Source organism: Lepidothrix coronata, unplaced genomic scaffold (genome assembly GCF_001604755.1).
Source record: "Lepidothrix coronata isolate B3197 unplaced genomic scaffold, Lepidothrix_coronata-1.0 Scaffold46, whole genome shotgun sequence".
In the NCBI taxonomy this organism is placed as follows: Eukaryota; Metazoa; Chordata; class Aves; order Passeriformes; family Pipridae; genus Lepidothrix; species Lepidothrix coronata.
In genome coordinates, this window is record NW_016690226.1 from 5,324,775 (window position 1) to 5,337,731 (window position 12,957).

Sequence of the window (12,957 nt, forward strand, 5' to 3'; positions counted from 1 at the left end):
TGGACAAGTCCCTGAACAACCTGACCTGTCTTTGGAGTCAGTCCTGCTGTGAGTAGGAGCTTGGGCTGGAGAGCTCCAGAGGCCCTCTCACCTACCTCTCTGTGAGCCTGTTATTCTGTATTACTGCATTGCCTGATTTCGTATTGCACATCCCTCCCACTACACCCATCTGTGTATTGCTGAGTGAGCTCTCTGCCAGGAACACACTTTCTATAGTCACAAATAACACAGCTTCTAAATACTTCACCAGCTGTAGCTGCTTTCTCATGCAGACAGAAAGCAATACAAAATCCTACAGTGTATGATAATGTATATTTTTATCAAGGTATATTATATCATCTATCATATATCTACTATCTGTTATCTTAATTGTCCAACATCATGTGTATATTATTATTTTTATTATTATTATTATTATCATCCTACTATTGTTATATTTTATTATCTATTAAGCACTATATGCTTTTTTACCATTTATTATCTGAAGGTCCAAGGCAAAAGACCAAGACTTCACTGTTCTAGGGCCTGTGTAAACCCGATCAAATCGCAGGTAAAACAGAAGGCAACAGCTAGCAAAAGAAAAGTGTACAACAGAATCAAAACCTCTCTCTGCCAAATGTTTTTTCACACATCAGTGGAGAAAGAAATCTTAATGATTAATCTAGATGGAAATGGATGAAAACATGTGCAGCAGGTTGTTTTTCATGTTAATAACATGCTAATAAGTATGCATGTTTGTACAAAGTATACATGCATATTTATAATTTATCTAAATGTGGATGAATGGCTAGCAAAATTACACACATGCACAGCAAGCCTGGCTTTGCCAGAATATGTCTGCATACAAAGTTTCATACATAAACATATATGCATATGTGTACATGGTTGTTTATGTGAAGTATTTCTGGGACATATTTTTCAGTAAAACTATAAATAGAACAGTCTTTTTTTTTCGGTTGCAAATTTTGTTCACAAATGCATGCTTGCTTGGGGACATATCTGCCTGAAGATATCCTTGGGAATGGATTTGATGGCCTTCTTGTTTGTGCTTGAGGTTGTCTATCTACGTGCACTGACCATCATGCCTCTGGAGCCAAGCACAGAGACATTCTGGTGCCAGGCAGCAGGAGCACAGCGGTGGGTTGTATCTCCTTATTGTGTTATCTGTGTCTGCTGGTGAGTATGGTTTTAGATGTGTGGGACTGGCATATCTGGTGGATATGCATGAACTGGAATGTTTCTGGGATGCACTTAACTGGAGAAGCAGTTTGCATCCTGCAGCTCCCTCCCACACCCCAGCTCACTGTCTGTTCATGGTGCACACACCAAGGTGCATTTCCTTTGCCCATCTCAACTCTCCAGCCCCAGGTGCTGCCCTACTTGCACCCCATGGGGCAGGCATGACCCCCAGTGGAGCTCAGTTCCAGGTGGGCACACACACCTCTCCATCCTGTCCCACCCCACCCCATGCTCCAGTCAGACCTTTTCCAGAGGCCTTCCCAGTGACGCTGCTGATTCCAAACCATCCGGGGGGTGGTTTTGGAAGACTTTAGTGTAGGACACATGCAAATTCTCTGATGTTTTAGTTTCAGAAGAGAAATTCCTGAATATGGCCAGATAACCAATTCTCTTATCTTTTGTGATGTGACACATAACCATCCTCCTTGGGATGCTTATCTACTGGAAGAGATTTTCTTAGTGACAAATGTGGCTTTTTTTTCTATCACTAAATCACAAATGTCTTCCCCCACCAATTATTCACCATCCATGTAAGGGGATTTGTATTCATGTAAGGAAAAACACCCACTCTATGAATTGCACATTCACACACTCTCTCCCTCATCATTTAATTGGATCCTTTGTTGCACCAAAGCCCTCTTAGGTCAGATTGGTTTGAGCAGAGTGGTAGGAAATTAGATACCTGGGCTCTGCTGTAAAACCTCCCTTTGCATGAGGGTGTCCCAAAAGTAAAGGTAAAGGAGATACAGAGAGTAGTGGAACAAGAAGCCATAACCAGAGTACATCTCTGTCCCAGATATTTTTCTGAACCACTGCTTTTATGAACTACAACAAAATCCAGGTCAAGTGTAAGGGTTAGAAAATCCCTCATTTACAGCTCCCCTAAGAATTACCAAAACTATCAATATACGTGTATGGGTCTATGACCATGAAGTTTTTTTTTTGGTCAGAGAAAAGTCACAAGAGAGCTTTACCTCATCTATACAGCTGTGCAGACAGATACCCATCCATCTACATCACTGTTCTCTTTGATTTTATTCACTCTTCTGCTCTATTTAATATCACTATGCAGATGAAGGCAGCTGCAGCTTCTCTTTGTTGTTACAAATACATTAATGCACTGGTTGATTTTTCCCCATCCCAGCATGTCCATTCCAACTCTCATTGAATCTATGGCAGGTGAAAATGACCTCTGACTTGAAATGCTGATAAGGACTCCTGGCTTTAAGTACAACCCTGAATGCTAATGCCTGACCTGGGAGTCAACAAACAGAAAGGGGAGAATTGGTAGGACTGGGAATGGACAGCGATGTTCTGGGAGCCCTAAGAGCCTATGTGATCACAGGGAGACCTGTGCTGCCACAAACATCCCAGTTGTCCAGCCCTACCTGTGGGTAGCTGAGGGAGTTCTCCAGGTAGCGCGGGTCGTCCCCTGTCCCCCCGGCCTCGCGTCCTGCCTCCAGGGGTATCCCATAACGGGTGCATTTCTCAAAGCAGACATAGTCGTATTGCGGTGTGCCCCCCCACAAAGCTGGCTTCGATTCGGGTTCCTGCGTCATGGTCTCTGAGCTCTCCATGCCTCTACTCTTCCTCACGCTCATCCTTAACGGAGCTCCTGCTCTGGGCCTTACCTAGAACCACCTCGTGTTCTGGCAGAGAGCAAGGCCTCTGCATTTTCTGCTGCTCCTTCCTTCTTTTTTTCTCTCCTCAGACCACTCTGACTTGTCCTGTTCTTGCACTCTCTTTCTCTCTGCACCCCCTACCCTCCTCCTCCTTGTGCCTCTCTCACTTTCTTCCCTTCCTGCACAAAGGCAGTGATGACAGGGTTCAACTAGATTTATAGCAACCTTCATCTGCCACATGATTCCTCAGTACTGTGCCTGATCTCAGCAAAAGGCAATAACTCTGTTGGGATTGAATATCAGGTGTGAGCAAGAGGGGAACTCCTGAAGGAGAGGGAAGGGGGAGGGGGAAGGAGGTGGTATGACAGACAGAGATATAAGTACAGAGAAAGAAAGCAGACAGGAGGAAGCAGAAAATATTATCCAGGATATCAGTTCTTTCACAGCTTCCCATCCTGAGCAAGCCGTGTTTGCAATGACTACAAAAGTCAAGGGGCTTCCTCATTCTCTCCCTAGATACCAGGTGTCCAAAAGACTGAGTGACAATCATAAAGATGCCAGCAACTATGATGAGATGGAACAAGATAGGTGTCCACTTAGTGTCCCAAGAAAATTTTACCTAAGTCCACGGCCCACAAGAGAAGGAGCAATCCCTAATGGAGAAGTCAGGCATCCCTGTAAACTGCTGAGCATTACAGTCTAATCTCAGCCTTCCCACGTGCCCTTATGGGGAACACTTTGCACTTTGAAGAATGTCACCAAACTGCTCTGCGGGTACTCAATTATAGGTGTATGCAGAAATTTATTCTTCTTAATGCTCATTTTTCACACACTAGAGCATTGAACAGCTTTTTTTCTCCAATCTGCCAGTTGTTTCTCAGCCAGGAAAAAAAGCAACAAGCTGAGCCAACACCAGTGAGCTACCAGACAGTGCTAGGAATAAGAAGCGTGTTACAGCAACATGGCCTAGAGGCATCTACCAGTACTGCCAGTGTGCTGCCTGTATCCATTCTGATAGCTGTTAATTGCGAAAGAACAGTGAGTTCAAGATCCTAAAAACTGTGTACAAAAAAAAAAAAGAAAAAAGACCCCACATGTCAAGTTTCTCATACTGCAGGATAAGAGATTTGCAGGCAGGATGGTGTTGAAAGAGAGGCAAAATTCCAAGCAGTGGTCCCATTATTTCGTTTTGCAGACCCCTGTAAAACATTTCTTCTTTTGCTTTTTCTTAATCTGCACAGTCCTTGAGAGTGAATTAGAAAGAAAGTCTCCAAGAAGAAGACACACCTAATTTCCTCCATAAACCACCTTTTCAGCTCCTCCAGTGTTTCTGCTAAGATATTCATATCGATGTTCATTAGCAGTAATATCCATACGGATATTGTTAGTCTCTACAACCCACGACTGGTGATGGGCCAGGCCAGCACTGAATATTTACAAAAGCAATACCAGTGCTGCCTCAAAATCTAGAGACTTACCTGTTTCATTCCCACCAGCACTCACTTTACTGTCAACAAGCAATGTTTTCTGGAGGAAGGCTACCTACCAACCAGTAGGACAAAACTTGTAATGAGTCACCTTAAAGAAGAGTTTCTAAGTGACTATGTCTAGGAAATCAGAGAAAAACATTTGGATACCCTCACAGATTACCATCTATAAAAGCATTAATTGCTCCCAACAATCTGATATGCTTTTGGAAGACCAATGTCACTATGGCATAGTATATACTATATAGTGTATAAAACATAAAAAACTCTGTAGAATATAAGTGCACATCATATATAGGAAGCCTAAACACCAACCACAGTAAGGCTCAGCAAACACCAAAGCTGTAATACAGCGCCAGATCTTTAGTTACTATTACGTGTACCGGAGGGGAACACTCATCACAGCCACTGGAAAAAACTACTGAGAACCTTTACCCAAAAGTTCACTCTTCTAGCTCATGTTTTTCAAGAGGCACAAGAATAGCACATTAGAAATTGCTACAGTATGAAAATGAACCCCCACACTGCCAGCTAATCAAACTCTACTCTCTCTCTTGCCTAATATTGTTGTGAAATTTCCATGGGAAATAATTATATAATAATAGCCTAAAATAGGACGATTCTACCCTGAAAGGCTTTTTCCAGGAATTGTCCCTCTCAGCCTCTCAGCACCAGTGTCACTCACCTTATCAATAAAAGCATGAATGATTCCAAGGCCAACATTCACCAAATGACTCTAGATGCCACTTGAACCTCTACTATCCACATGAAGAAGGAAACCTACAAAAACCCTGAGCCCTCACTCTTGCTTTCCGCAACATAATACATCTCATCCAGTGCATGGAGTGGTAGAGTGATAATTGAACAATCATTGTGATGTGGTGGTACCTATGTACACTCTAAAGACCTAGCTCCAAGGATATCTGCAGCTAAGGACCTAGGATTTATCTGATTACTGGTGGGACAGCACTTCTCATCAAAAAATATCTCTACCCATGGTCTCCGTACTGCGATACCATTTACCAAGAAAAAGACTGAGAACTGATCTAATGAAATGTACAGTTCCAGCTCTACCTGTTGTCTTGCCTGTGTTTTCAGATCCACAGAGTAACATAAATACAGAATACAGAACACACTCCAAAAAAAGTCTGCCTTTCTGCATTGCTGCTGCCTGGCAACTGCTGTCAAATCTCCCCTATCACTTTTCCTGTAATTTCTTGCCACAGTTCTTCTTCCTGTATTTTCTTTATTGTTCATTTGTCCTGCTTTCTACTACCCAGGGCTTGCTCTGCCCTTATACCAGGACTCAGCAGTGTAGTACTGCTGCTGCTTAAGAGGTTGCCAGCAGACTCAGGAAACTAACACAGACAAAAAAAAGAGGAAGATTTAATAACCATCTTGCACTAGCTACAAACACAGATGATCTGTATGCATAGCTTGACTCTTCAGGTGCACCTAAGCCTCTTGAAAAGGCTCACAAAAGTTTCTGGACTGCTCATGGCATGCAAGAGGAAAGGTATACAACTTGCTCATACACCTTTTTTTTTTCTTTGCACATTACAGGCCCTAGTGGGACTGCAAAGTATGTTTCTGAGTGTACTCCTTCAAGCAGGGCATCTTTGTGACAGATGAAACTGCAGCTATAGTCCAAATTAGGGTATTAAGTGATGAAAAAGGAAGGAACAGAAGTTGGAATAACTCTCACCCAAGATGGGTCTCTTCAGTCAGCCATCTATTTTTCTTCCTCTTCTTCCCAGTTTTCTCTCAGGTCTCCCTTTATTTCTCCTGCATGCTTTTCAAGATGCAGAAAATAAACATATAATTCCCTTATATATGTATATAATGGCCTTCCCATTCTACTGCCTTTATAGTGAAAGCTCTGATAGGGTGAGGGGACAGATAATTGAAGACTTGCACTTCTCTTATGGAGATTTATCAACTGAAATCCCAGTACTATTAATCTACAGTTCCCTGTAGATTATGTTCCCTGTGCTCTGCCCACACAATTATCAGATATCATTCTAACTTCTGAGACTTCTGCTTATGCTAGAGCTTTTTTTGGTTTGTTGTGTAGCAGATTCATCCTAAAAGATCTAGACCACTTCATGACCTCACTGTATACAAATGTAATGACCCACCACCAGACTGCAGCCTCCTCTGGAACAAAACATCATGTTTGTTTTTCAGCTGCCACCAATACTTCATACACAGACATTATAGCAGCTGGTAGTGCAAGCCCTCTACCACCCCAGACTGACAGAAGTTGAATTTTCTGAGGCAGTTATTGTTACTCAGAACCCTGCATGCAGAATAGAAAAACAGTCATTTAAGAACAAAGAAAAAATAGCATTCTGTGCTTTAGAAAGCTCATTCCAAGAGGTCTACCAGGCTGTGAACGAGATAATGTAAAAGGTAGATATGAGACAAAAGAAACTGTAAAGGTGAAAAAGGGAGTTTTAAAGGAGGAAGAGGAGAAAGGTAACAAAAGGAGGACTACTTAACAGCAACAGAGGGTCTAAGAGATAAACACAGAGGTAAAAAGAGACAAAGCACAGAAGGGCATGAGACAATGAGATGCTGCACAGGAAGAAGATACAACAAGCATATTTTGCCTCAAGCAATAGCTTGAGATAGAGCAGAAAAAGATGGAAAAGGCAGGAAAAAGATTTCAGTATGTGTCAGATAAGGCAATGGCTTCTAAATGAGAACAAAGTGCTTGACTAGGACATTTTATTAGAAGAATACCCATGGTGGCTTCAAAGAGCTACAGGAGCCAATTAGAGCTTTGGCAGAGAAAGAATGCTGTGAAAAGGGTTAGGAAGAGGGAGGGAGACTGGAAGAAAGGACAGCTTTTGAAGTTAAAGAAAGATATAGATCATGGACTGAGGCTTGAACAGCAGCAAAAGACAAAAATTTAAGCTGTGCAGGGGCACATAGTAAGCCAGGAGACACAATGACAGAGAATTCTCAGAGGACACTTAAAAGAAGGGTTGAATTCACAGCAAAAAGTAAAAAGACCAGAAAGTTCAAGAGCTTTCATCATGGAGAAATAACAAGATAATATGATGATATTCAAGTGGACATGTACTGACTAATACTAGACTGAATAGAGTAGAATTGACAGAAACAGGGCAGATTTTGAGAATCATTAGCTTTTGATAACTCAAGTAGAGAGAGGCAGAATGGGGAAAAAAATCTCACAATTGAAAGCAGGTAAATACTTACAGGAACACAAGGACATGAAGGAGCCATTGAAATACATGTTTGAATAGATGAATTTGGAAGGAAACTTGAATAGATCATGATAGGGCATGATGACACTGTGGTATGACATGATATGACAGTATGATATACCATGACTCGACAAAAAATAAATGAACTTTAAAGTTATGTCTCAGTTCCAGCAACAATCCAACTGTCACAGTCTGCACAGAGCACCATATCCATGTTGATGCTGGCACTTAAGGTAAATTATTCGTTAACTTGAGATTGTCTTGTGGTCACAGGTTGGAACTGACAGCAAAAATAACAAGCAGAGAGAACGTAAACAAACCCAGTAACAAGAGCAAGATACAGAAAATCAGATGAAAGAGAAGACAGCAAAATTAGGTTTTATAAATGGATCCCAGCTCATTCAGAGCTTTAAAGTGGATCTGACTGTCCTGGTGAGACCATCAGGCTTCAAAACTCAAAACAGAACAGCCTTTACTGGAGTAAAATTAAGATAATTTGATTTTTTTAAACAGAGAAAACTTCAAGCATGCAAGTCAGGAAGCACAGAAATAAATATATAGCTCATACACAACTCTTCCCCACCCACTGTGACCTTGGTTGCAATTAAGCTGATGACCTTCTGAGCTGCTAAAATTTTGTGCTTACAGTCTATTGCCTAGGAGATTGTTTCCATACCTCCACAGCTTGGATGACTCCTCCCCTACAGCTGCCCCTCTTCTTAAATTGCAGTCCTCAATTCCATCAGTGATTCCCTACCCTACAGCATCCTGTAGCTTCTATTAAATAATTTCTTCTTTGCATATGCTCAAAGACTTTCCAAATGAAGAGGTGTCTTACTGGCGGGGTACAGAAGTGATTGTCTTGTCTTAGAATAAACCAAGAACAAATCAAATAGGCACAGTGTGTATACAAGTGCCAAAAAGTTAAAGAAAAAAACTAATAGTGGACTGCTGAGAAGCAGAAAACTTTTTATAACTGGACTGTGCATCCAAAAGCAGCTAAGGTCAGTGAGAACTAGCAAACATTTAACTGTTTGAAGTGGATTCAGTGGATTTCTTATTTTCTAGGATAATAATTTTGCATGACAAACATTCTCTGATGTAATTGGCTTGAAGACAGTTTTAGCAGAAAGGACCCAAGAACATCTAGGAAATACAGATTTATTAGGGATGCTTCTAAGCTAGTGAATTTCTTTTTATTTCAGCACAGATAATCTACAGCTTGTGCCTTTCTTCCCCTTCTCTCTACAGGTTGCCTGTTGCATAGGTAAAATTCATAATTGCACATTAGGTCTGTCAAACGTGCTATAACACAGCAGCATGACTGACATCATGAGGGTGGAAAAAAAGTGCAGTGATTAGCTGCATAGAGCTGGGCTCCCACAGGCTGTGCCAGGGCTCCTGGTTTTGAGTTGGATTTGGCTAATTTCAAGTGAAGAATGCTGCCTCTTAAGTAAGCCATGGCCAACTAGGAAAATGTGTGGTCAAAGCTGAAAGGTTTAGGAAGAGGACTGGCTTATGAAGTAAAATTATTTGGACTGAGTTGAAACAGGAAAGTCTCAAGGACATGCCTGTGGTGTGCTTGAGCTGGGGTTGGTCAAGAAGAAGAGAGCGTAAGTATGGACAGAGTATTTCCAGAAGGCCATAGCTAGGATTAGAGATATGCAGGAAAAGAAATAATGTATTTAATTTTCTTGATATATGTTCAACTTTCAAAGTCTTGAAAAGTAATTTCTTTGAAGCCCTATAATCTATAGATATCTCTGAAAGAGTGATTACATTACATAATTTAGGGGAGTTAAGGAGCAGACTGGTTGAAAAGGACAGTCTTAATTTTTTACGTACTGGAACTAGTGATCAGGAAGCTTGATGCAAGAAAAAAATTAATTTTTCAGCCAGCTCAGCTCTCCATTCCAGGTGATGAACGGCCACGTGAATATTAGTAAAGAAGTGGTCAGGAACACACCTAGAAATGAGGAAAGGGACTGTCTTTTCTGATTGCAGCAGAGACATAATCAACCATAACCCTTTTCTCAGTAACATGTGAGTCTTGCTTACATTTCAGACTTCCACCATGATTAGAGCAAGTGCTGTGAACTACATACAAGAATTCCATTGTTGCCAAGTACTAGTTGTTGTCTGTACGAGTTTATCCTGTCCTGTCTCAGATAACTGAGACAAATGGTGTCAATATAAAAGTTATAGCACAGATTTATTATCATTACCATTCAAGATTTTTTATATGCCTTATTTACTGTGTTATACTAGTAAATCTTGTACAGTTTTGACTAAGCTTCCTGTTCTTCTTCCTCCATCTAAATGCAGATACCCATACAAAAGCACCTAGCCATCCAGCACCGCTGAGGTCTTGCCTGTTTCCCATAAAACAATCCCTGATGGTAATATGAGATAAAGACTAAGGTAAACAGAGGGAAGATAGTGTTTCTCTTGGCAGCCTGAATAATAAATCCATCACAAATGAGGGCAAAGCAATTCCCCTGCAGCAATAACCTTTCCTGTTATCACTGGCTGCTGATACAGGGATGATAGTGAGAGTCAGCTGACATTCACTGGACTCTCTCCCTCTTTTATCAGTCCCTTGCTTTGACTTGTAGGAAGGTGCTGGGGGAAGGGAAGAAGAACTGCATCAAGCAAGTGCATCCAGGTTGAAATACCGGGCCACTCTTGGCATGAAGGCTGCAGAAAGTCTTTTCTCTGTGGAACTTACTAAACTAAAGCTGCTGCATACTTACCAGCAAGAGCCTATTTTGATTGTCACAAGGGAAAAAGTGCAAGAAGTACTCCAGGGCCATGAAGCAGAAACAACCTCCAGATGTCAAAGAGAGAGGAAACCTAGTATTTCCAGTCGATGACAAGATAAGTCAGCAGAAGAAAGTGCAAGAAGTTGCCCATAAATGGCATTATGTCCCAGAACTGGCATTTAATGTCCATGCCATCTAAAAATATAAAATATTTTTATTTATTATAAATAAAGCTGGAACAGGAGTCCAGGAAGTGGACGTAGATCAACATAAAAAGCTGTTGACCAAAATCAGGAATGGTGGAGAGATAATGAGCCAACACAGAAGAAGATGCAGAGGATCAACAGTGGACACAATGCTAACTTTCATTCAAGCTGAGAACAGAAATTAGTTCTAGGAGCTGCTAAACTCAGACTGTTTATGCGAAATTACAGATTTTTGGATGCCATGTTTTTTTGTGTAGAAGCATTGCTCACAGTCCTGCTCGTGCATTATTAGGTGTTCAGAGTCAGCAAGAATCCCTAAGAGTGTTCTTGTATCTTGTTCAAACACTGCCCTTGGTCTGGGGTGTATATCAATTTTTGCCCATTCTATTCCACAAATAGCGTTATGTCTATAGAATATTTTGATATGGATAAGTCAGTAAACCAAAAAAAAGCAGAGATGGTCCTTGTGAAATTTTTCAAATCCCGTTCCCTCTGCTGGTTGTTCTTGCATCAGGGAGAGTGTTGCTACTCTCTGACAGGTGCACTGACTGGCCTGGGGACCTTTACTTTGCAGGAGGAGGACAAATATCTCAGACCACAGGTTTTGTGCACCACAAGGACCATGGGCTCACGCAAGTCTGCAGGCTCCTCAGACACATTGTGCTGAGGCATAAACTGTGCCACCTGCTGAAGACTCATTGCTCTGGGAAGAAGACGCAGCTGACCCTTGCCATGGCCAATTACAACCTCATCTTTATCAGTGCTCAACGAGAGAAGGCGATCCAGAGGGTGTTGCTATGGTGCTTCCCTGTACCATTGAGCACCACAGCTCTGGCTACAGAACTGGCTGGTATACAGCACTGCTGGTACCAGTGGCATCACCAGTGCCGGTCGCCAGGTTCCTCCCATTCTCTCTCCCTCCAAATGAAACTGCTCAAAATGCCGTCATTAAACCCCATGGGATGGGGGTAAAATCTCTGTAGGTACGTGGTATTCTCTTGGCTTTGGGCAGGAGGGTTCCCCACTGCCTTCCTGCAGGAGATCTTCACCAATCTAAGTATACTTTGTGGTAGTATAAACAGGCATGTCTGTCTATACAATTTCATACTGAGTTTTGCCACACTCATCGTTACAATCCTGTCCTGTCCTGACCTATAGTCTTGTACACTGAGGAACATGATCATTGCACTAAATCAGCTGCTGCACATTCAGATCTGCTTAGAAGTGGTTTAATGTCTTTAATATCCGTGTTCTGATACCAGGTCTGCAATGTCATTTTTATCGAGACGCCTTCTTCAGCAGTCCTCAGTCCACAGGAGTGTTTGGAGCCAGCTGTGAATTTTTATTCTGCCCTGGTGACAGAACTGCACTGGAAACAAGAGGCAGATATCATCAAGAAAGCAGGAGGTCAGCACTCCCTAAAGGACTCCTGGTACACTCTCCAACCAGATAATAATGCTTCTTTCACCTATATCTATGTGGAACGAATCAGTCTGAGCTGCTCCTGACTAGACAGAACCTGCATCTTGCACAAGAACATCTCATGGACAGCCTCTGGCACCTAACTGTTGTCCTTCCCAGATGACCATCCACTCTCCATAAGGGCTGTTGTCACCTCTTGCTGGCCTGATGGTCATTTTAAAATGGACATTATAGGACCTATGGAAAGACAGGTCCAAAGGCTTTGGAAAATGGCATGTACCTGATCATCTTGCCATACCTACACATAGTGATAGCTGCCAGCAGAAGGATATGGCAAACATGCAGTTGTGTCAAGAGGTTTTGGAACTGGATGGGTATTTGCCTTGTGATCCATCATTTTACAGTGAATGTTGGCAGAAGTAGAATAAGGTGTAGGATTTGGAAGTTTGATTGTCCTGACATGTTGGTTTTTTTCTTGTCATTGCTGCAGCTCCTCTGGGAAACAGATCATATCATACATTTCCTCTACACCCTGAAGAAAAAGAGGGTTCTAGGAAGCATATCACCTGCATTCTGGCAGAGAGCAGAACTAATTTTAAGAATCTGAATATTTAGAAGGTTATCAGCACACTTTGGACTGAAGATTTAGGAGAGAATCACGCATGCAAAAGCATTTTTTTCTTCAGGCTGTTTCTATGAAGGATAGCAAAGTTACAATAATTCTGTATCCTCAGGTGCAGGGCAGATCAGAGTCTGTGAACAAACAAATTAGACATAGAAAGCAAATATGGTTCAATGCAAATGAAGTACCAAAACAGGAAACAAAGCAGGTACACCTGCTTCTCCAGACTGATTCCTGCAGCTGGTCTGTCCCTCCTGTACAAGGTCACTCTTCACAACAGTCTGTAGCAAGAAGCTGCATTAACAAACAATTTTCTCATCCTTTCATAGGTTTTGAACAATCATGTGACTGAGAGGTGACCAAG

The 12,957-nt window shown here is 41.8% G+C and overlaps 1 protein-coding gene across 4 annotated transcripts in view; it reads right to left on the minus strand.

The window, feature by feature from the left end:
* CLCN1 (chloride voltage-gated channel 1) overlaps window positions 1-12,957 on the minus strand; it is a 57,970-nt gene that overhangs the window by 33,920 nt on the left and 11,093 nt on the right. For 2 of the 4 annotated variants that reach the window (XM_017814683.1, XM_017814682.1), the window contains exon 1: window positions 2,628-3,024. The exons of 1 other annotated variant lie outside the window; for it this stretch is intronic. In XM_017814683.1, the coding sequence (XP_017670172.1) occupies window positions 2,628-2,840 (213 nt within the window). In that variant the 5' untranslated portion in view covers window positions 2,841-3,024. Of the gene's footprint in view, window positions 1-2,627; window positions 3,026-12,957 lie in introns of those variants that run through there. One more of the 4 variants, XM_017814681.1, reaches the window with a different exon arrangement.